The 22,848-nt window shown below is 32.7% G+C and overlaps 2 protein-coding genes across 2 annotated transcripts in view; both read left to right on the top strand.

The window, feature by feature from the left end:
* Window positions 1-8,405, top strand: part of LOC144839334 (polycystin-1-like protein 1) — a 65,334-nt gene extending 56,929 nt beyond the window's left edge. Inside the window, exons 57-63 of the mRNA XM_078694650.1 lie at window positions 381-515; window positions 962-1,186; window positions 1,810-1,974; window positions 2,580-2,735; window positions 3,803-3,936; window positions 5,435-5,634; window positions 5,827-8,405. Coding sequence (XP_078550776.1) covers window positions 381-515; window positions 962-1,186; window positions 1,810-1,974; window positions 2,580-2,735; window positions 3,803-3,936; window positions 5,435-5,634; window positions 5,827-6,398 — 1,587 coding nt within the window. The 3' untranslated portion in view covers window positions 6,399-8,405. The remainder of the gene's footprint in view (window positions 1-380; window positions 516-961; window positions 1,187-1,809; window positions 1,975-2,579; window positions 2,736-3,802; window positions 3,937-5,434; window positions 5,635-5,826) is intronic.
* A 287-nt stretch (window positions 8,406-8,692) lies between these two features.
* On the top strand, window positions 8,693-19,312 carry LOC144839591 (mu-type opioid receptor-like). The gene is made up of 2 exons (XM_078695021.1): window positions 8,693-8,736; window positions 16,677-19,312. The coding sequence occupies exon 2, from the start codon at window positions 16,931-16,933 to the stop codon at window positions 18,002-18,004; it is 1,074 nt and encodes a 357-aa protein (XP_078551147.1). The 5' UTR covers window positions 8,693-8,736; window positions 16,677-16,930; the 3' UTR covers window positions 18,005-19,312.
* Window positions 19,313-22,848: the final 3,536 nt, after the last annotated feature.

Here is a 22,848-nt window from a genome sequence, read left to right as displayed (position 1 = left end):
TTATTTACCAGAACTTCTGCTGTGCTATGTTGTGTATATCCCCAGAGTGTATTGTTCATGAAATTAAAACTTTAGGATTGATATTTATTTTTCTGTTAATGTTTTATCATTGTATGAGAAATGTTTTGTTTTGTGGACGAAATAAAGTTATCTTATCTTTCATTACAAAAGGGAAAAACAAAAGTAATTGTAGAGCAGAATGTATTATGCCATTAAGTAGGTGTGGTTATCATAATATGTCATCAAGTTCATGTTGTAATGATTAAGTGGAACAGAAGGTAACATTGAGACGTTTAAACCCAATATCTCAACACCCTGGATTCATTCCCTGCATGTTATGAAAATTGTGTCTCTAAACAATCTTTATATATCTATGATAGTGTCTGCGTAGCATTATTGGTGCTGTACTGTTTGTGGTCACCATCAAGTTCCTACATCTTCTACGTTTTAATCGCAAGGTTGCCATGTTTGCTGCTGTTATTCAACAAGCCTTTAAACCATTGATCATCTTATTTGTGAGTTTTATTGTAATTTTATTTACAATTTTATATAAATAGATTATATTTAAAGAAATTACATTCATTTTTCAATTAAGGGTTGGCAATTGTTTAAACATTACCGGGATGGTGGTTGGCTGGGGTAATTTCACCATGTAGTTTAAGTTCTATTTATTTGTTGTTAGCCGATACCGTTCAATTCATTTTTTATATATTTACAAATGACAATAAATTTACTTACTTACATACATTAATATGTTAGTATATATCATTATTTATCATTTATAGTAATTAAATTAAATAAGTATAATTAACATAAATTACATAACTTAATGGAGCAATTAATTGCATATTTTTATATTTATTTTTTTATATAAATTATTCATTCCCCCCTCTCCCACCCCAAATACACTATTTTAATGAATAATATTGTCCATATTTTCTTTATTTTGAAAACTGTATAGGTATCGTTACTGTTGATCCAAGTTGCTTTTAGCAGTGTTGGTGTTTTGTTGTTTGGAACGTCTTACAAGCCTTTCAACAACATGTTCACCACCACTGCCTCTATCATTACCATTATGGTTGGTGAACCAGAAGAGCTTGCCCAAGTCCAAGAAGCCCATCCAACACTCTGGACTGTATTCTATATTTCCTATATAGTAACAGTATTTATTGCCTTTTCGGGATTGGTAAGCATTCAAATATATATTTTAGAGCCTTTTCTACACTATCAAACTTTATGTGACAAAAAAATTTGATGTGCCCATATATGGAAGCGATGGTGTCATATCACTACCATTTGGGCATATCACTACCACATTTGAGCACATCATACTTTTTTTGTCAAACTAGTTTGATAGTGTAGACAGAGCTTAAGAATAGTTAACAGGGTTGTAGGAGGAACTTGATGAAAACCGTTTGTGTTGAATAGGCCAATCATTGCAAGTTTTCTTCACATATCGACAGTTTCGACTATCATGTTTTGAATTAATTTCATTTTTTTATAATTTCTTATCAAAATATGAATACATATTATTAATCAAAAATTAGCATCAACTCTATAATAATGTTTTCCTGTTATGTTATTTTAATCATACAAAAAGGCAGAACTAGGTAATAAAATCAAAGAATAGTTTATGCTAACTTTATTTAAATATCTATTTGATAGCTAAAAGGGCTATTTACATCTTTGATGTGTTATTTATAAAATAATTATTTTGAAATTTGTACTCAATTAATTGTAGTACTTCCAATATGAATGGTTTGATAAGCTATTGTCTGAATGATGTTGATATTTGTCTTACCCATTTAGGCCAAAGCCATTCTGTGTTGCAGTTACAGTAAGCGCAAAAATAAGGAATGTCATACAGTGGGAGGTAGAGAAGTGATGCAATTCTTTTGGAATGAACTACTTGTTGTATTTGGCATTCGGACACCTCAATCTGATGAGCATGGCACTAAGGAAGAGCTTCCTTTGGTAAGCCAAATAGTAACATTGTTATAATCATAAATGTTAAAACTGCCTCAATATAAAGTTATTAACACGACATGTTTTGGGAATAGCCCATCATCAGGTGAAGAGAACTACAACAAAAGATAACACATATCAGTCACAATATTACATAATAAAGTAAATTAGCCAATCAAAGATGTTAACAAACAAAAGGCATAGCTATAAAAACACGCTTCCAAAATTCCTATGGGGTAAAATGCAGAAACGGTTGCTTATTATAAAACAAAAGACTATAATGTGAATAATTGTTAACATAGGAATGTCTGTTGCAAAATGTATGGTTAAAAGATCTAAATTGTACATTTATGCTGGTAGGAGTAAGATCGAAATATATTTCTACTAGATGTCTCAGAACCACAGACATTTTACAGTAAAACTTTTCCTCGTACAATCCTAGGTTCAGGAGTTAATATTTTTATTAACATGGTGTCCGGAAATCCCTGGATGGCGCTATGTTTTTGTTTTTTAATGCTTGGCTGGTCATGATGTTTGTCATCGCTGAGATGACTTTTGTAGCACCAAAACATATTCAATGTACTTTAATCACAATTTGCAATTTCGTATTTCAGGAATTCACATTTGCTGAGATTGAATACCAGGTTGATGAACTTCTTTTCCGCATGAATGCACTCAGTCATCAACATGGTCTACCAGAGAAGCCGTTTGATTTCTATGGTGACTCAGACAACGGAATGGAGGACAGCGTGTCTTTTATTAGCTCAGAGGTTTGTTTTAGTGTTTACTTTCTTTGGCTTGAGTAATAATATAATAATAATATATTTGAACATACACAGTGGCACACTTCGATATGAAGGTGTGTTCTACCATCAAAATTTACTAAAACCACATTACAATGCTAACTACAAAATGTACAACAATAATAATAAAAATGTAATAATTCTGAAAACCAAAGAGTACCCTGATATTTACAAATAAAATTTGTTAAAACTTGAAGAGCCGTTGTTTTTAGAATGGATTATTACAGTATTAGTGAGATTTTGGGACTTAAAAAATGTCCAGTTTAGCATGAAATTGGTTTTTAGAAATTGTGGCCGGAATAATATTCAACCAGGAAACACTAGTGTGCGTGACTGGGACTAGAGTGCGTGACTGTGGGACTAGCGTGCGTGACTGTGGGACTAGCGTGCGTGACTGTGGGACTAGCGTGCGTGACTGTGGGACTAGTGTGCGTGACTGGGACTAGAGTGCGTGACTGTGGGACTAGCGTGCGTGACTTTGGGACTAGCGTGCGTGACTGTAGGACTAGCGTGCGTGACTGTGGGACTAGCGTGCGTGACTTTGGGACTAGCGTGCGTGACTGTAGGACTAGAGTGCGTGACTGTGGGACTAGCGTGCGTGACTGTGGGACTAGCGTGCGTGACTTTGGGACTAGCGTGCGTGACTGTAGGACTAGCGTGCGTGACTGTGGGACTAGCGTGTGTGACTGTGGGACTAGCGTGTGTGACTGTGGGACTAGCGTGTGTGACTGTGGGACTAGCGTGTGTGACTGTAGGACTAGCGTGTGTGACTGTGGGACTAGCGTGTGTGACTGTGGGACTAGCGTGTGTGACTGTAGGACTAGCGTGCGTGACTGTGGGACTAGCGTGTGTGACTGTGGGACTAGCGTGTGTGACTGTTGGATACCACAATACAGGATGTTGAACGGCAAACACTATAGTGCTATACATTGATTATCAAGGTTGTCAGGTTATCAGTAGGCGTGCCTGCATTTTCACTTTAGCCAATTCATTGTATACCTAACTATAATTTAACAAAATAATTTGTTTTTTAGCCTTTAAGTTCTATTGATGGTTTCTTAGAAGAACGACTTGATCGCATTAATCATGACCTGTATAGTCAAAATCCAGAATTACGCCATTTGATAGAATCACAAATTGATGAAGAAGATATTCAAAAACAACTGAGGTAATTGTTGAAATACATACTATATATCTATTCTGAATCATGTGTTTCTTAATATCAAACGCGTTGGTGGTGGTCAACTCGACATGTGATAGCTTTAATATGGCTAAAACAATAGTGTTTGAATAATAAACCTGTTCTAGGAATCCTGTTTTTATTGTGTGTACCCTGAAGTCAACCATAGCGAGTTCAAGTTATTGGGCTCTCATTCTGATCAAATCAAATTGCAATCTACTAAGATTTCTGTTAGAAAGATTATGCCACTATCCCAATATGTTTAAATGTCACATAATAGTTATTTAATTTGACCAAAAATGTGATCAATAACAAATTATCTACTAATAAACTGTAATTTAAAGAAAAACACAATCAACTGGAAGCCCATTGTCTGGAAATCAGATGTTTCTCTGGTTAAATGTAACTGTTTATTTGTCTTTTATACATAAAATCATTATTTTGGGAAAAGGTGAACAACTTTTATTAAAACCACAAAATGACCTATTCAAAGTTTATTTTATACATCATTATTTTTTGTGTTTAATGGGACAATATATCTTTAAATTAAAGTAGTTGAATTTCAAGGAATTATTTAACCATTAACGCTTTGAAAATATTTTACATTCTGCCTGGTACATTCAAATGGGTAATAAACTTTGACTATTTTAATGGTTGAATTGTTGAGGGTACAAAAATGAGAAATCTTAAACCTCTGTCTGACCATCCACTCATAAATTCCTGATATTTTTCCTTTTGACTGGCATAGTAACATCAGGCCTATTTTGAACTGACGATGAATTCAATGATATTCCCTGCACATCAGAATCTTGATAGAGGTTGTCTGTTTAAATAAAGATATCTCTAATGAAAAACCACAATCTGGTGGTAGAACGAGTCTTCTCGGATAAGGACTATAAACCGTAGGTCCAGTGTACACATCTAGTTCATGTGCACTTTAAAGAACCTAGTACATCTTTCGATACGAGTAGGAGGTTACCCCGGTGTACTAGTTCACACACAGCCACTGTCACAAACTCAACATAGTACTATACACTGGGCCCTTTGGGAGACTGAAGAGGCTACCCAGTATAAAGAATAAATAATAAAAATCCAATTTCCAAATAAGCTACCAAAATAATCAATATTAAAAATAATAAGATGATGCCTGTCTTTGTGTTTATCACTTGAAAGATTTCACTTGTTAGTGTTGGTATGCAATTTTCTATTATTATTCTTACAGTATATTTCATTCTGTATTATGTAAATGTAATGTAAAGAGGCTTTAATTGTTTTCCTTATAACTAAATTTATTTTTAAACAATTATGATCATATCAAAAGCAGTCTTCTAATTGTTTTTAAGAAGGGACACTGATTTCTACATTTTCATGCCATCATGTATTTTAGTTTAAATTACACTGGTTTATTATTCAACTAAATATGTTATTCTACACCCATTCCTACACTACATACATCACATTACTACCAATCACCTCTTTTTTACAGGTCCCAGCTTGAGCTTGAGATCTTCAGACAGCTACAACATGTCCGTCAGGAGGAGAACCGACAAAGGTTAGAGCAGCAGGACAGTGGACGTGACACACAGTCTGAGCATACTGATATGCCATTTGATGACGCTGCTGCAGCCGCCATGCACCAATATATTCCGCAGGAATTTGTCAGGACTAATGCTTTCGGAACTAATTGTATGTTTATTTTAATTATTTATTTATTTCAGTAATTTGTTCAGGGCTTTTTGTAAATAAAATAAAGAATTCCTAACCAACTAGCTAGATTCATAATATAATTGATGATATTTGGACACTACAATTAGTATTAAGTACAGCCACTAGCAATAATTTAGTTAATAATGTTTTGACATTTTTCCTTCTCAAAAGATCAAGAGCGTAACTGGGCAAAAACCAATAAATCAAGTGGATCCAGCTCCATTGAACAATTCAGAGATGACATTAAGTTGGAGGAGTTCACGGATGATTGGACGACTGTAAGCAGCTCCTATTCAGAACTTAAAGAAGATTCTAGTGAATTGAGAAAAAGTCCAACATTAAAAGAACTTGAAGCAGAAACATCATTTGTTTGTCTTCATTCAGATTCCACTCAGATTGGCAGTGTTGGATCAGGGAATACGAAACTCAGAAAAAGAAACGTTCTTCAAGATATTGTGCGTGATACTCCGGCCGCAAAATCTGTTGATAAGACAATAAATGTTGAGGATTTTGCAATTCCAAATGCATTATTTTCTTCCCAAGAAGATCTCTTTGAAGATATTCAGGAAGAAAAGACTTCACGCACAAAGCACTCCAGAAGTGATCTGAGGAATAAACTACGGAAGACTAAGTCACGAGGCAAAGGAAAGGGGCGTAATCGCATCGATATAGGAGATGGATTTCTGAACGATGAATTTAGTTCAGACGATGATGTGCCCGTTGTATTTATGGGCATTTCTTAGACAATAATGAATAACAATTTGTAATGTATAATATAGTGATCTTATGATAATTTTACAAGCTGTATATTATGAAATTATGTAAATAATCTGATTGTGGTTCATGTTGAAGGATATGCTCAGGGATTTTATTAGTTTATGAATGTGTTCAAGATATATACATATTTCGTTGCTTATTTATATTAATAAACAAGTGTGAATTGTTTAATATAAATTTCTACAAAATTGAAAAGATTGACGTCTATGTGCTATGTCAAATTGAATTTTTAAAAAAAGGTTTTACCATTCCATTTTGATGTACCTATTATCATTATTTTGAATATATATATTGAGCGATATATGTATTTTTATAACTTGTACATGCTGTATGAAATTAAACATAAATATACTAATAATACTGAAAAAACCATAGTGAATGGTTGTAATATGGATTTTTGTAAGAAATCAAATCAAGCTCAGCTTTATAAATATTTTGTTTTTTAACTTTAAAAGTAAATACAACAGTATAGTCACTGTCTGTGTCATAGACAAGGCAGCACTTGGTAAAATTTAGACTTGCCACAAGTCTGTAATTATTGTCTTTTTTTTTGTGACTCCACCAGTTGACGTTTCGATTTTTGTATGCAAGCTCAAGTAGTATATGTATGAAACGCCATATGTGCCAAAATATTTTAAACTCTGTCTGGAACGCAGACTATGTAAAATTTGATTTTTTAATTTCGACGGGATTACTTCTATTGCATAGTACTGTTACACTCCATCCACTTTACTGTTGCGCTGTGAGACTCTGGTAAAGAGTGCTTTAGAAATGTTCATTATTATTATTACTGTAAAAGTTCTATACAATGGTTCTAGTAGTTTGCAGTACACCATGTGTAACTTAACACCAATGTTAAGTAAATAATGAATGTTTTTTTAATTTTTACGGGGTGGGGAGAATATGTCATTTGTTGAAGTTTGACTAATATGCCATAAATAGAACTGACATACTGTATATAGTGAAAGAGATAATGCTTCTATTCATAAGCCATGTACAATTTTGAGATTTTATGCGACAACAAAAACAAATCATGTGTACAATTAATGTTTTTAATTATAAATATAGTATAGGTAATATTTTCATTCGTTGAAAAGTTTTCCATTCAACTCATCTCCACTTATTTAATTATCATTTTTATACTTTTTCATTGCATTATTTATTTTAGATTATTAAACTATTATAAGCAATTAGTTGTTAGAGTGGTGGTGGGGTTTTTCAATATTATTTTTATTTAATATACAAATTAAGAAATTAAGACTTTGGAGTATTTATATAAACATTTAAACTTATTTGTTGCCAAATTACACAATCAAAAATAATGTTAATTATAAATGTTTTTACGCAGTGTGTATTTTTCTCATTGTCAATTTTATAGTAAGAGTATAATTTTAAAGGTGTGCTATTTTTCCGAATAAGTCAAACTCAAGTTTTTCCGAATAAGTCAAACTAGTTTTTCTGAATAAATCAAACTGGTTTTATAGATAAGTCAAACTGGTTTTCAGAATATGCCAAACTGGTTTTCTGAATAAGTCAAACTGGTTTTTCTGAATAAGTGAAACTGGTTTTCTGAATAAGTCAAACTGGTTTTTCTGAGTAATTCAAACTGGTTTTCTGAATAAGTTAAACTGGTTTTTCTGAATAAGTCAAACTGGATTTTCTAAATAAGTCAAACTGGTTTTTCTGAATAAGTCAAACTGAATTACTTCCCATCTTGAAATTTGAATAACATTAACATCCAATTCTATTTTAAGATTGAAAGCCCAAAATAATGTATTATGTGTTTTGTGATGTTTATGATTGTATAAAATGATAGTAGATCTCTAGTGTACAGTGGTGACGGTTGTCATTGTTAACTTCTAGGGCAGTAACAGTAATATTAAATCTATTTTGATAAGTAAGTATTAAGAAATATCAAAAACAGTAAATAGCCATTTGTAACATTTAAGTAAAAAAAGTAATGAAATAAAACATTATTAACTATCTTTAAAAAGAACATGTGAGGTTTTTTGCCGACTGACCATGGATTGACTGTAATTGGACGTACCCGAAACAAAAACAAATAAATGATGTCCACTTAAGAACATCGTCACCAAGGACAATGGTATGGTATGTGTAACATTATCCGTCTTGTTTTACAAATAACCAATTAAAATCCTCTTTTCCTCCTTTCAGAGATAGTTACAGTTTCGGCTTTACAAGGCAAGCATCTACAGACATTGTTGTACTTAATTAGCAAGTCCAGAACACCAATCGTAGTACGTGCTTTTAAAAACTGATCTCGTAACATCAAACAACTAAATCGTAAGTGAATTTTCTATTATTTAGTATTCAGTATTGCACATTTTCAAAATAGTAGTTAACATTTAGTAAACATGATCTATAAATCATATTGTCTACATGCTGTTTTCCGTTTCAACCGCCTATTTTGTTTCCTTATTATTCTGCAAACCCTTTTTACCGCTTTATTTTTCTTAATATGTCCTTATTTTATGCGTACAGTTGGGGTAGGCCTATTGTGTAATACATACTTTATACTGTATTTAAAGCTTACTTTAGCACTTTGCCCTAATAATACGTTTTACACCGTAACTAAATAAAAGTATTATACCGTACATGATACATTCTTCGTATTTTTAGATATATTTGTATACAAATAGATTAAGAACAATTTTCTTATAATATAATGGATGTTTCATTCGATCTATGCCTACTAAATAATATGTTAGGGTGAGAGATAAATCAGTAAGTGAGAGATTATTCTCAGGTAGTTTCATTTCTGTCTACACTATCAAACTAGTTTGACAAAAAAAAGTGTGATGTGCTCAAATATGGTGGTGATTGATATTCCTAAATATGATAGTGATATGACATCGTCCATATGCCGATATGGGCACATCACATTTTTTGTCACATAAAGTTTGATAGTGTAGATAAGGTTTTAGACAAAAATAGTGATTCATAATCATGGCCTCTGTTAGATACGTGATTTTAAAATTAATTTGACAGAAAACACTTGTAATACCAATGAAGCGAAATAAACACGAGCATTTAATGAGTGCAGTGACCATGCTTTTATAAAACTTTTATGACCACCCAGTTTGGTTGACCATGATTTGATGTTTAACGGTTGACAAACTATAGCATCGGACAGTATGCGCTTAAACATGTTTATCATGTACAACTATTTCGCAATTCTGTTTACTATAAAGATGATTTTAAGTAACGAATGAATAATATGAATGAATGAATAATATCTTGATGGGATGTCTAAAAATTCTAGTTTCATTCTGCTATAAGAAAACTCAGACCACTAAACGGATAGTTGGATATATATGAAATACTATTACATTTAGAGTACTGTATATATTTTATGCTCAAATAAAAATTGATAGAAAATTGAATATTTTTTACGAATGAAGTATATGTGAGTGGTTCACTTTACGGCATAAAGATCAAAATTGAAAGGAAAATCTTCAACATCCACAGAATGGATCCGAGCTAAGTCTTCCATGAAAATAGCATGACGACAGAGATGAAGAAGATCATGTTTCAAAGTTTAATACTTGAACAGTCCAAGGATCACAAGAAGGCAGGCCTCAATAAATAAATAAATAAATTAATTAATTAATTAATTGCACACAGTTAGGTTAAAACATTGAATGATAGACAAACACGACATAACTGGAGTCCTAGATTTCCAACTTTTCTTTTCTACTGTTGTTACGTTAGTGGTTAAAATTGTTACGTTAGTGGTTAAAATTGTTACGTTAGTGGTTGATGAAGTTTGTTTCGTCAGTGGTTAAAATTAGGAGTTAAGTTGTTTACGTTGGTTTAAGTGGTTAATGTACATTAGTGGTTGATTGTTACATTAGTGGCGATACAATCGCAAATAATTTGACCAATCATGACGCGATGGATCCTGTCTTGTAAGTAGTTGGCCAACTTAATTGAGTTGCGCGTTCTAGTGGGAACCAAGCGTTAGACGTCGGCAATGACAAACCAAATGGAGAGAAATTAAAAATACAAACGATTGGATAAAGCATGTTGGGAAGTTGGACAGAAAAACTACAAGTCTATGAAAGCAAACTGTAGAAGGGTTCAACAATTAAAATCAAGAAATTATAACAAAATACAACACACAGTATTACTAAATTAATATGACGACTTTAATTGGAAATTTCTTCAGTTTTTTAAAACATCAATTTTGTAAACAAATACATTATCTGAGCTTGTTTGTTTTTGTTTAATTTGTACTTTTAATAAGTATCATACTTCCGCTCTAATTAATTTGCATTGTTCGTTTTCTGCCAATTTTATTTTGTACAAAAAAAATATGTAATTGTACTTTATACAACTTCCTTTAATGATATTCATATGTTGTAATAATTGTCTGAAATAGAGCAGGAATGTTGTTATTATTTACGCCTACCTACCTTCCGTTTTATTGATACCAGAAAGAAAGGATAATTTATACAGTACTGTATTGTGTTTTTGTAATTTCTATGTTAGTCGATGCATTTCAACAACACCAACGATAGCGCCACCACAAAAAGTTGCATCGTATTGTTTGTTGTATCAATGAGAACAATTGAAAACTAGTAGTAGTAGTTTTTTTTTTATATAAAATTGTACCTTATTTTTTATTTTAGGCAGCCCTTCACAAGCTCTTGCTTTTTGAGTTTCGCCGCTCTTATTTATAATTATTAATTTTATCACAAACTTTGTACATAAGAGAAAAGAGAAATACATTTTTTGAAATGAAATAAATGAAATGATGTCCCCAAGGAACGGGATTCTAATAAAAGACAACATTAGGCCTGTATGTCGTGATGATTTAATCGAATTTTTTAACATTTCTCGTACAATAATTTAGACACGCTTTTAGTTTGAAAATGCAATGCAATGTACCAATATCTTACCAAAATACGCACCAATTTATGAACTTAAGATCAGTAGGCCTGCTGTATGAGTATACATTGACCCTTACAGTAGCACATAATGTACGCATGTTAGAAATGTTAGAAAAATGATGTATTGCCAAAGGACCGCAGCAGCTGATCTGTAAAAATGAGAAATCGTGAGAAAGTTATTTGCTTGAAAAGAATTATATATTACTGTATTTTGTTTTACGGTCAATTTCAATCCTGATTTATGGAAATGTGTGTTTCTCAGTATCTAATCTTTCGGTTACCATATTCTTGTGATATGTAGCGAGCGACCCATTACTAATACCGTACTGAATGGGAGAAAAAGACAACACAACTCTTTTTTTTTTATTTTCTAAAAAAAAAGTTATAGGTCTTCATTATTTGTTTTTACTTCCAACACATTAATTGTTTGGTGGAGGATGTCATAAACGTTTTGTATAAAGTATATGAAATATTGATAATTACAACAACAAAATCTTTGTTAAAAAAAGTGATTTGGCTTCCTATATAAAATAATAAAGTAGGCCTAAAGTACCTATCATTGTGTCAATGAACTCAAGCATTGTTTCAACACGCTTCGTTTTAACAAACACCAGGAAATATTCACAGCCGCGAATTTGAATAAAAATATGAGAAAATTAATATTTCCTTTATAAATCATTGAAGGAAGAAAAGGAAGCGTGCCCAACTATTATGATTTATTTGCATAGGACTCACTGGGGAATGGTGTCCAACCCCGCCGCCGGCCGCCGATCATGATAAAACAAAATTAGTTTAAATAGGCCTACAATACAATCCTTCAAATTAAATATGTACTGACCATCTTTACATTGGTTGGCAAACTTTAAATAAAAATAAAAATTGTAAGTCATTTGATGAACAGGCAAACTGCCTTAAAATACCGTGACATGTTTCTAGAATACTATTCTCATCATCAGAACTTACAATTTTGATTTTAACCCGAAAGTTTGGTGGTATCATATGATTTATCTGACAAACTGTAAATAAATTGCATCATAAGTACAGTATAGTTAATATGATATTATTAATATTATAATTAGTATATAATATTTGTATTACTTTAAGTAATTAATTATTTTGATTTATTTAATTCTGTTTTTTGTTAATAGGCCTATCATAATTTTTGATATTAGATATTTTGTAATTATCGATATAATTGCTTAAATGGTTTATTAGATTAATCAGTAAATGTTTAAATACACAACAAAGTATTGTGTCCTGTAGAAAAAAAACAAGAAACAACACAAAATCAACGAGTTCCTTTGTTTGGCAATGATAATAATGAGACTTGTCCCCTAGCGATTTGATAGCACAAAAAATTCCTTTGTTTGGGAAAAAAATTAGCATTAGGTACAATTAACATAATTACCTCTTGTGACACGTGACTTTTTAAACGTTAGCAGCGCACAATAAGCGTGCTACGCATGGATGAAAAATCCAGTCTAGGTGGAGTTGATATACGGAGCAAATAATCCATCTTCTCCTTTCCCGTATACGATTCCAGAGTAATACATTATTAAATTTATAACGTGTGTCTTCCAGTTTTAATAACGATTGTTTGTTTTATTTTCAAGTTTTACAATCAACCGTTCAACATATTGGTGAGTTTATGTAGACATTATTTGTGCTTTAACCAATTAATAGGCAACATTTACTGGTACTTTGTCATACAGTAGTTGTAATTAAAACTCACATACAGGTCTAGGTGAGACTGTAATCTTAGCAAGCAGCATGTGCAGGTATTCTATTCATTTAGTTTATTCTAAATTACAATATCTTTTTTATAGCTGTCTATTTTTTTTATAGCTGACTTTAATCACTTCAAACATTAAATAAATTTCGGAGGTAAACATTTTCTTCTTTTATTGTGTTGTGATCAAAATTTTAATTTTAAAATTAAAATTGAGATTTCGTTTTTATTTTGGCAATGTTTAATGGTTTTGTTTTATTTATTTAATAGTTTTGTTAAGCAATTATTCTAGGGCATGGGAATGCTGTTTTGGCTCCTCACGGTTCAAACGCACGACGTTTAGGCTACTAAATATATTACAAATTAACTTGAGTATTGTTTGCGGATGATCGTGCAAAGAGTATTGCTTCTGGAATTCTGTTTAACAACAGACAAAATAGCGGCAAACGATCATAATGAAGTCAACGATCTATGAGAGATTCGTCTGCCATCTGTCTTGCTATTTTGACTCAGTTCTACCTTATTTGTTACCGTCGTCCCATAAATGTTACATGTCTTCAATTATTCTGTAATTCTAGACTCTATAGGATGTGTATTTAAATGTTATTTTCTGATGATCCGTCGTTCCATAAATTGTTTTATCAATATACAGTAAATTAAAGAATTTTACTTTTCTTCGATTATTCTGTAATTGTATACACTGTAGGCTACTATTACTGTGTATTTAAATGATATTTTTCGACAAACCAAAGAGTAAGTACAGTAAATTAAAGATCCAAAAATAATAATAACTGAGGAATCGTTAAAGTAAATTGGCGTAGGTGAACCGTAGCATCCCGGAGAACGATGTACTGTAATTTAGATGATCCATAGACAAAAACGTACAAAGATATGATATTTACTGTATGAAACCAGGGAAGAGTGAATCTTCCCTGATGAAATAAATCATCAATTACATTAAAATACTAAACCACTGACAAAGCTAAGTCTACTAGTGGTAGGCATATTTTAAAGTTCAAATAATATAATTATTTTGTGACAGTAATATACATGAAGTAAACCATCCACATAAGCCTCACTCGTAAATCAAAATCTCTTAATTTATAGTAATTTTTATTTGAGCATAAACAGAATTTATAGATACTTATTTATAGTAGTACCATACCATAAAACTCCTCTCGAAAAAAAGGCCCCCTCTGTGGTTTGCAAAAGTAATCTCGCAAAGAAGCATATTATCTTGAAATCAAACCCACTGAGCTTCAAAATAGACTGAATGTTAATGCCAAAGGAATAGAAATGTATGATCATGTTCCAATGATCTTATAACCCTTAATTATCTCAACAATCAAGCCCCATATAATATATTTATTTCTATAATGTATTGTTTTCCAAATGGTTGTTGCATCTTCTTCTTGTCTGCTTCCTTGACAAATATGTAAAATTGGCAGGGAATTTCAGAACTTACTTACGGCATTCATTTCGAAAAGAATCCTCTTCTTCAGCTTGGAAAAGTAATCTCGAAGAGAAGCCCAACCAAGAGTGGTTAAAAAAGAAGCCCATGGGTTTCTTTTCGAAGTTTTATGTTAGTATTTCAGAAAGCTCCATATAATAATGATAAATCATGTTTTATATAGTAGATCTAGTCTAGATCGGAGTTTGCTAAACACCTCCAGCACACTTGACCGCTTTAGACCAAAGCAACAAGACTCGCATTGGCAAGATCACTAGGCATGATGAATATTATAACGTCATGCCAGAATCAATTATTGCGGCCCCTTTCTTCAATATTGTTATAGCCTACCTACCGGTATTGTTATACTGTACAGTTTTCATTTTTGTAATTTGTAATGTAAATGTATATTGTAAATAATATGTAACGCCAAGAGTACCACTAAACTTGTTTAGATAGCGAAAACAAGGCGTTGATAGTACAGTATTGTGTTTCTGTACTTTACTATAAAGTTCACAAAGTTGCAATGTGTGGTATCAATAATTAATTTTCAAAGTACTATTAATGATGTTTAAAAGATTACCACTTCATGAGTCATAGTGAATTTATTTCCTCTGTCTTAAGTGCTTTCGAAACAAACACAATAAATTGTTTCCAGATGTTATAGTTCTGGAAAATGATACTTCGATTTGAACATTGCAAAATTATTAAACTTAAAGGAAATGTCTTCATGAAAACAAACGCGATGAATAAGACAGGTTAAAACTTTTAAATCATATTATTTTCCATCAATAGCCACAAGAATGAGAAATGTTATTCAGTAGACCGGCCCTATTAGAAAGTAAAATTTACGTTGCTTGAAGCAATAAAGTGTTACTATATTTTCATCTTAGGATTTGAATAATGATCTTTACAAAACACGTTGAAGGTGTCAATGATTTTTTTCAACGGCTAGCATATTAAAATAAATTGATAAAGTATCTTCAATATCACCACAACTAAGTTTGCACAAACTTGTATACATGCACAACTCGAGGATTGTTACGTAATTCTCACACTAACTCTAAGGTAGGCCTATACATATTGAAATTAGTTTGTAGACCAGTCAACTTGCCTTTAACTAACACTTAATAAAATTTAATTAATCAATTTTGAATTGTGCAATAATCCGACAGATCATCCCATATCCTATACTTCAGCGTATTGGTAACTTTTCCACAATACGGCATATAATAAACACAACACATCATAGTATTGTGTAATCTTCCATCTAGCCTTGACCTGGGTGAACTCTTATGATACTTCTTATTAAATCATAAACTGGAATTATAATGGTTAAAAACTCCGGGTAAGAATATAATATTATGCGACGTCTGTTTTAGGTTGGGAGAGATCAGGTGACTGCTTTGCACAGTTAAAGTTTATTTACCATTATTTTATATTTTTTATTTCAATGTTATTTAATAGCAGTATAACAGCAGTGCATATACCTACTGCATATTTAGAAACTTTAATTGTTTGATTCTTATTTACGAAATTCAACAAAAATTACTATAACTATAATCAGGACAATGATGAATATTGTAAGTAAGTTGAGTGATATGAGACAAGTTGACTGCAATGAGGCGGAACCGAGTCGTGCATTTTTTTTCCATTCAACGAATACAAAACATTCAATAATTTGATCTCTAACACGCCTACTATTCTAAAGTAAACTTTTAATTCGATTAATCGACCGCGAATTCATCTTGAATCAATGTAACTATTAAAAAATGCGGCGATTTGTTTTTAAGTCTAGAGACGGCGCAGACTACTGTAGCCCATATGTTTTTGATACACGACGCATTGTTTTTTTCAGCTATTGCTTCGTTGATCGTGAAATAGAGCCATTTGATATAACTTTATGAAATAGAGCTATAACCAACAATGGATGCCGTTATTGGAAATTATTAATTAATTAATGTGATTATTAATGGGCGTTACCGTATTAAATTAAATTTTTCAATCAAACAGAGTACTGTGATCAAAAGAACATTATTTTGTATAAGTTATATAATTATTTTATAATACACCACGATATACAGCATACCGGAATAATACTATATACCAATAAATTGCCAATTAAATTTTATTTATTTTTTCTTTGTTGTAGGTGTGTTGAATTAATCGGTACCTAGATTCTTCGATCAATAATAACCGGATATATTGTGTGGACATCAAACACCAATAGCATTCATCCAAGGTGAACAGGAGTATTGAACTCTATTGCACAGGAAACTATAAAACGTCTTGAATAAAAAAGCTCGAACATTACGGTTAGCTCAGCCGGTTTATACTTAACACCTTCTTTGACTATTTGAAATAACTAACTTATTTACTGTTTACCAGCAAAACAGATGTAACAAAATGACGGCAAATTTAACAAATACAACCCTACTAAAAAAGTGTACGATGCCTGATATATATGAAAGTGATGTTGCAGATAGTAAAACTGCTCTAAAGGGAATATTCATATCACTCGTTATCATTTGTGTCTTGATCGTTTTTGGAAACACCGTAGTTGTTTCCACATTTCTTCACTACCGTAAACTCCGTAGGCCAAGAAATATCTTTGTTTTCAACCTCGCTCTGACGGATTTGTCTGCCGGATTAATGATGCCTATTCAAGTACTGGTTGGTGCATCGGTAACTGACGCTATTGGTTCCACTTTTGTTGTCATTTCACTTCTAACCGTTCTTGCCATCGCCGTAGAGCGATTTATTATCATAGTTGTGGCACCAACTAAACACAGGGATATTGTTACCAAGCGGGGAGTGATCACTACATGTGTTTGTTTCTGGGTGATTCCACTCGCAATTATTGTTCCATTTTCATCGTACACAGAGGCATATATCCTAATTGTGTTGAACCTTGGACCATGGCTTATGATATTTGTGTCAATAGCTGTTGTCATTCTTTATGGCGCGATATTTATGAAGATCAGGCGACACGAGCGAAGAATGAGAGGAAAATCTGGAAGTAAGCGAAATGAATTACGTGAAGCAGAGCGCGTAGTAAAGGCATTTGCGTTGATTGTTGCCCTTTTTTCTGCATGTTGGTTACCATGGGCAATCGAAGCTCTTCGTATAAACTTCTCACTTTATATAATCACACATGAAGCAAGATGTTTTCGAGGGACAGTGGCCTTTTATGTATGTCTCTGTATTGGTCTGCTAAACTCTGCACTCAATCCATTGGCCTACTGGTGGCGACTACCAGATTTCAGACAGGGTGTTGTCAAGTTAATTCACACTGTTTTACCTTGTTACGAAACACCAGAACCGTTTGGATCACACTCGCAAAAAAGCGACAAATTTCCAGACTCTAGTCGGAGAGATGATGGACTTCTTAATATTAGCAAAGACATTTCTCATGGTAGATCTGTAGCCGGACCATCACATTGTGTCAATATTACTACTAACGGCACTGCTAAGCGCTGAACGGTCACTTTATTAGCAGTTGATTACCATTACTGGTACCTGAAAGTAGGCCTACAGTCGCCATTTTATAATTTAGGCCTAACGCAAACAATTATTAACATTCCATTAGAAATTCGATAATTGGCAAAGCTAAAAAACAGAAGAAGAAACTGCAATGATTTCACACCACGGTCTGCTGGTAATAATTCCCAATCTGACTAGCAACTATTAGTAATAACAACATACTATAAGTAGCTAGAACCCAGGAATTAAAAACATTAAAAACAGAAAGTTGAAGTGTGACTGGGAGGAGTTGAGGAGAACGGGCTCTTGTTTTCGCATTTGGACACTAATATCAAACAATTCATTAACTGTGTACAGTTGGATTACAATACACTTAATTAATCATTTTCTTTTTCTAATCAAAACACAAAGTTTAGATATGTATATTTAGTAGGCTTAGATCAAACATATCTTAGAAGAACTTCATAACTTGTTTTTACCATTACTCCATTATTTTCCTTTGCACTTTTTAATTGAGTTACATTATATACAGTATTTGATCTATTGTAAGTCCATGGTAATGGCGCATCAATCCTTCAGTACCCTATGGCTGTTGGATATTAAACAATATTTTGTGTAATGAAATGACATAAATATTGTACAGACTGGTTGAGGCTAAAATTTGCAATTTGTAATTTCACTGAAGTAGGCAAGTTTGGGTTTTTACAATTGTATAAAACGTGTATGTAGCAGCATAATTATTGTTTTTTAAATGTCTTGTGCACATTCTGCATCCTTGAACTTCTTATATAGATGTTAAGATGTTCGCAATTCACTGCTACGTTAACCTCTTGTTTCTGTCGGGAAGATCATAAATTAAGCAAATATGTTACCAAAAGTAATTGATAATTGAAATGTCATCGCAAAATGCAATAATTTAAAAGAAAAAATAAGTGAAGTTGTGAGAAAATTTATGAAGAATGGAAATGGGTTGTTAAATCTATCGGAATCGAACAAAACACTGAATATACACACTAAAATACAATAACAAGGCAAATGTTGTTGATACGTATTATGTAGTTAAATAATTGATGATATCATCGTAAAAATGATAATATTTAGTACTTTGCTATTGTGAGTCATCGGGAGAGAATAGGTGTGGCTCTATTCTACTTCTCCTCAGCTGAATGCAAATCATTCCATTCTTTATATTTTCTACTTTGTCAAGTTTTGAAATGTAAATCGTTTTTTGACAATCGCAATCGTAAATGTACTGTAAATATTGTGTTATTAGTGTTGTTCAATTGTTATTTTTAATAAATTGTAAAATAGCAACAAACGTGTACGTATATATTATATTTTAACTTGTATCCTCGTCTACCAGTGTGCTGTATAAACTCATCAACAAGTGTTTCTCTTTATCTTTTAGAAAAATTAATCTATCTCAATGCGTCACTCCAAGATTTAATGTTAGAAGTTACAAATTAATAAGTTAATGTTCTAAATCTGTATTACTAATTGTGTTTAAAAGTATGCATTGACTAGAACACGTGTATAGGATTTAATGGACACACCATCACGAAACGAAGACATGCAGCCAAACGTAACAATCAACTATTGAACAAAAGTAATAATTCCTTTTTTAGGTGAGGTTGAACATAAAATGTTGGTTTTAGATAGAATGCATAGAAAACTAACTAGGCCTACAATCTCTATAGCACCACCTACAACAGGTCGCACGTTTCGTTCATTGACGGTGTTGGGCTGCGTTGGGACGGAGCAATCGGGGCACGGATTAAACACGTCCAAACGGACGATTAACGACGTATGAAAACAGCACACTTTCAGGAAACAACGCGTCTTATCTCTGCGGTTTTCATTTCAGCAATTTGCCAAAACTTGTTGAAATGTATTATTGCTCATAATAAACCCAGCATCAAACAATAATATATTTTAATACAACTTTTGATGTAATCCATGTGAAGGACAAGCATAAAACGGTAATTTAGGACGTTATTAAAAATTACGACCGACTTGATTTGCAAAATACGACAGCTTACTTTATTACAAAATGCAAAAGTTGTTACAAAATACGATTTAATCAGCGTTAATATTAATGTCGTACATAGATAAAGATGCCCTGTATTTTCTATAGTTTATTCCATCATCCGGGTAGTTTTTGTTGTTTTTTGTTGTTGTGTGCACAATTGGATCTAATTGTCACACGGTTGGTGGTTGGTTGTCAATACTTGTAAGCACGCCCGAACAGTGGTAATATCGATCATTTGTTTCGGCCTCTTTAATTTGGTTTTAAATTTGATTTTTTTTTATATTGCTTCGGAAAAACCACCGGAATCTTATTTTCCTAAAAAAGGTTCTACTATAGGCCTATTAATTCGATTTTCTGTGGTGATATTGGACATTTTCTGATTAAAACAAATTTAGAAAAAACGGGTAAAAATATGAATGAAAGAGTTACTATCATGATTTCATTTACATTTGCAGGCCTTCTGTGTAATAATATGTAGGCCTAGTCCAAGTTCTAAAAAAAAACAGGACTATATTTTATTATATAAATACATAACATAATCAATAATAAGTCTACAAAAATCCCATCAATGAACACGTCATACATTAAACTTTTAAACATGACGAAGTGTGGTATCAACGGGGAGGAAATTCTATCAAGGATTTAGCTATGGGGTCTATATTAGCTTTCATTTTATGATGCACTAGTGTCTTTGTAGGCCTACTCATAGTAACAAGCGCGCGAGTATTTTTTTTTCCTTTTCGTATTTTCCTCCTACAAGGTATTAAGTATATTACCGCCGGTACACTTGTGGTTGACATCACAAGGTTGTATTGTATTATACCGGTAGTGAAAACAGTAAGACACTTTACCCGTTTCGCATTAACGAGATATCCGCATTTTCCTGAGATATGCAATACCTTACAAAATGAATTTGCGCTTTTTAATCCAAGAAACACGCAGGTGTGGCAATTCAAAAGTTCAGCTGAACTACCTGAATTATGTAGGGCTGGTGGACTTATGTGAAGTGCTGATCCTAAATACCATTCGCATGTTCTCTATGGAAAGCTTTTGCGTGCCATTACATGCTGGTACCTTTTAATCTCTCCCCGCCCCCAAAGACGGTTTATTGTACCCCATCACAAATGCGTAGCGTTATGGTGTTGAATTTAATATGTTAACATGCATGTCATAGCTTTAACATAATATGTGGCATTAATAGAGAGTAGTAGTAGGGTACTGTACTCCCAAATCTGTCCTGTGCAGCTCTCATCCCGGATATGTTGCAAGTGCTAACATTTGATCTCTCCATTTGGCTTTTGGTTTTCCACGGTGCCTCGGTTGGTTCATTTCAGTTTCAGTCCAATTTCTACTCATTTGTGTTGTTTTTAATGTCTGTGGTGAGGAGTGCCGGGCAGGAGGTTCTGCAAAACGAATGAATAAGTGAACGGCATTGATTAAAACTCATAGTTGTCCCAAATATCTAATGTATTATATTTGTCGGTCAATGTCTCTATGATTCATTGTTGTACCGTTGCATGTTAAGAGTGAATTAGGTTTTTAAACATTTCTTTTGCTATGGTCTTTTTCTGTTTTCTGTCGTTTCTGTTTCTCGATACTGAAAGCGGCACTCTTCTGTTGTTTTCAGTGTAACTATAAGGTCTATAATACCTAATCAGGAAATTAGTTGTATGTAGGCCTACTATTTATGTATAATCAATATGTTGTATTATGTCCCCACTTTCCTTTAGTCAGACTAGCCAATTTTATTAGCGGTTCTGGTTGCGCATTTTTCACGAGTATACATGCATTAAGGGTCTTTCACACCTGTTCCGGCACGGTTCCGGTCCGGCGAATCGAACGTCAATGTTTCGTTTTCACGCGGCTATGCGCCAATCGATTTGCGCGTAGCCGCGTGAAAACGAAACATTGACGTTCGATTGGATTTGGACCGGAACCATGCCGGAACAGGTGTGAAAGACCCTTTAGTCAACGCTTTCGAATCCCGCGAATAATTTCGCCTAGTGGAAAACAGGCTTTATTAAATGGATGACTCCATTTCCTATTTTGTTGTGCAATTTATTCAGTCTCCGTAAAAAAATGAAACATCGGCGCTCTCCTATTTAGTTTTCTTTGTTCAATTTATAGCAAAAATGAGTCATATTTTTACTAGGCGTTCCAGCAGGTCTATATGCATTACTGTATAGAAAAAAACCCCGATTACAGTACTGTATATCATTCATCATATAGGGTGTGGTTTAATTATCTGCATCACAAAGACTTGATCAGTCACTATCGTATAAATGAATAAATGCAGCCGACACATTAGTTATTTAATGTTCGATATTTTTAAATGTATAATAGACAAGTAATGAGTCACTTTTATAAAAATAAATGTATTTTACGTACCAAAAACAAGTATATTTCTAATAGGCCTAATAATAGTCCGTGTGTCAGGGGGATTACCACCTATCTGATAGGCCATTGGTTCATTTACTATTGATAATACATGGCCATGTGCGGGACAAAGATGTCTACGAATGATTAGGGAGATTAAGTTTGTCTCATGCACAGATCTTGCAAAAAAAAACGTAGAAATACGACATAAAATGCACAATCAACACATTATAATAAAAACATACAAAGCTATTACAATACAAATTAATAAAACAGAACATATAGTGTTCATTCGTAGTTTATTGTTTTGTTGTAAAATTATTTTCTTTTAAAAAATATACATTTAAATTTCATATTAATCAGAGTTCAATACAATATTAACAATAAAATATACTAAATATAAAAAACACCAGATATAGATGTTAATACATACAAT

The sequence above is a fragment of the Antedon bifida genome, chromosome 4 (assembly GCF_963402885.1).
Source record: "Antedon bifida chromosome 4, ecAntBifi1.1, whole genome shotgun sequence".
NCBI classification, from domain to species: domain Eukaryota; kingdom Metazoa; phylum Echinodermata; class Crinoidea; order Comatulida; family Antedonidae; genus Antedon; species Antedon bifida.
Note: the sequence above shows the minus strand (reverse complement) of the source record. Positions and strands in the feature narration are given on the sequence as shown.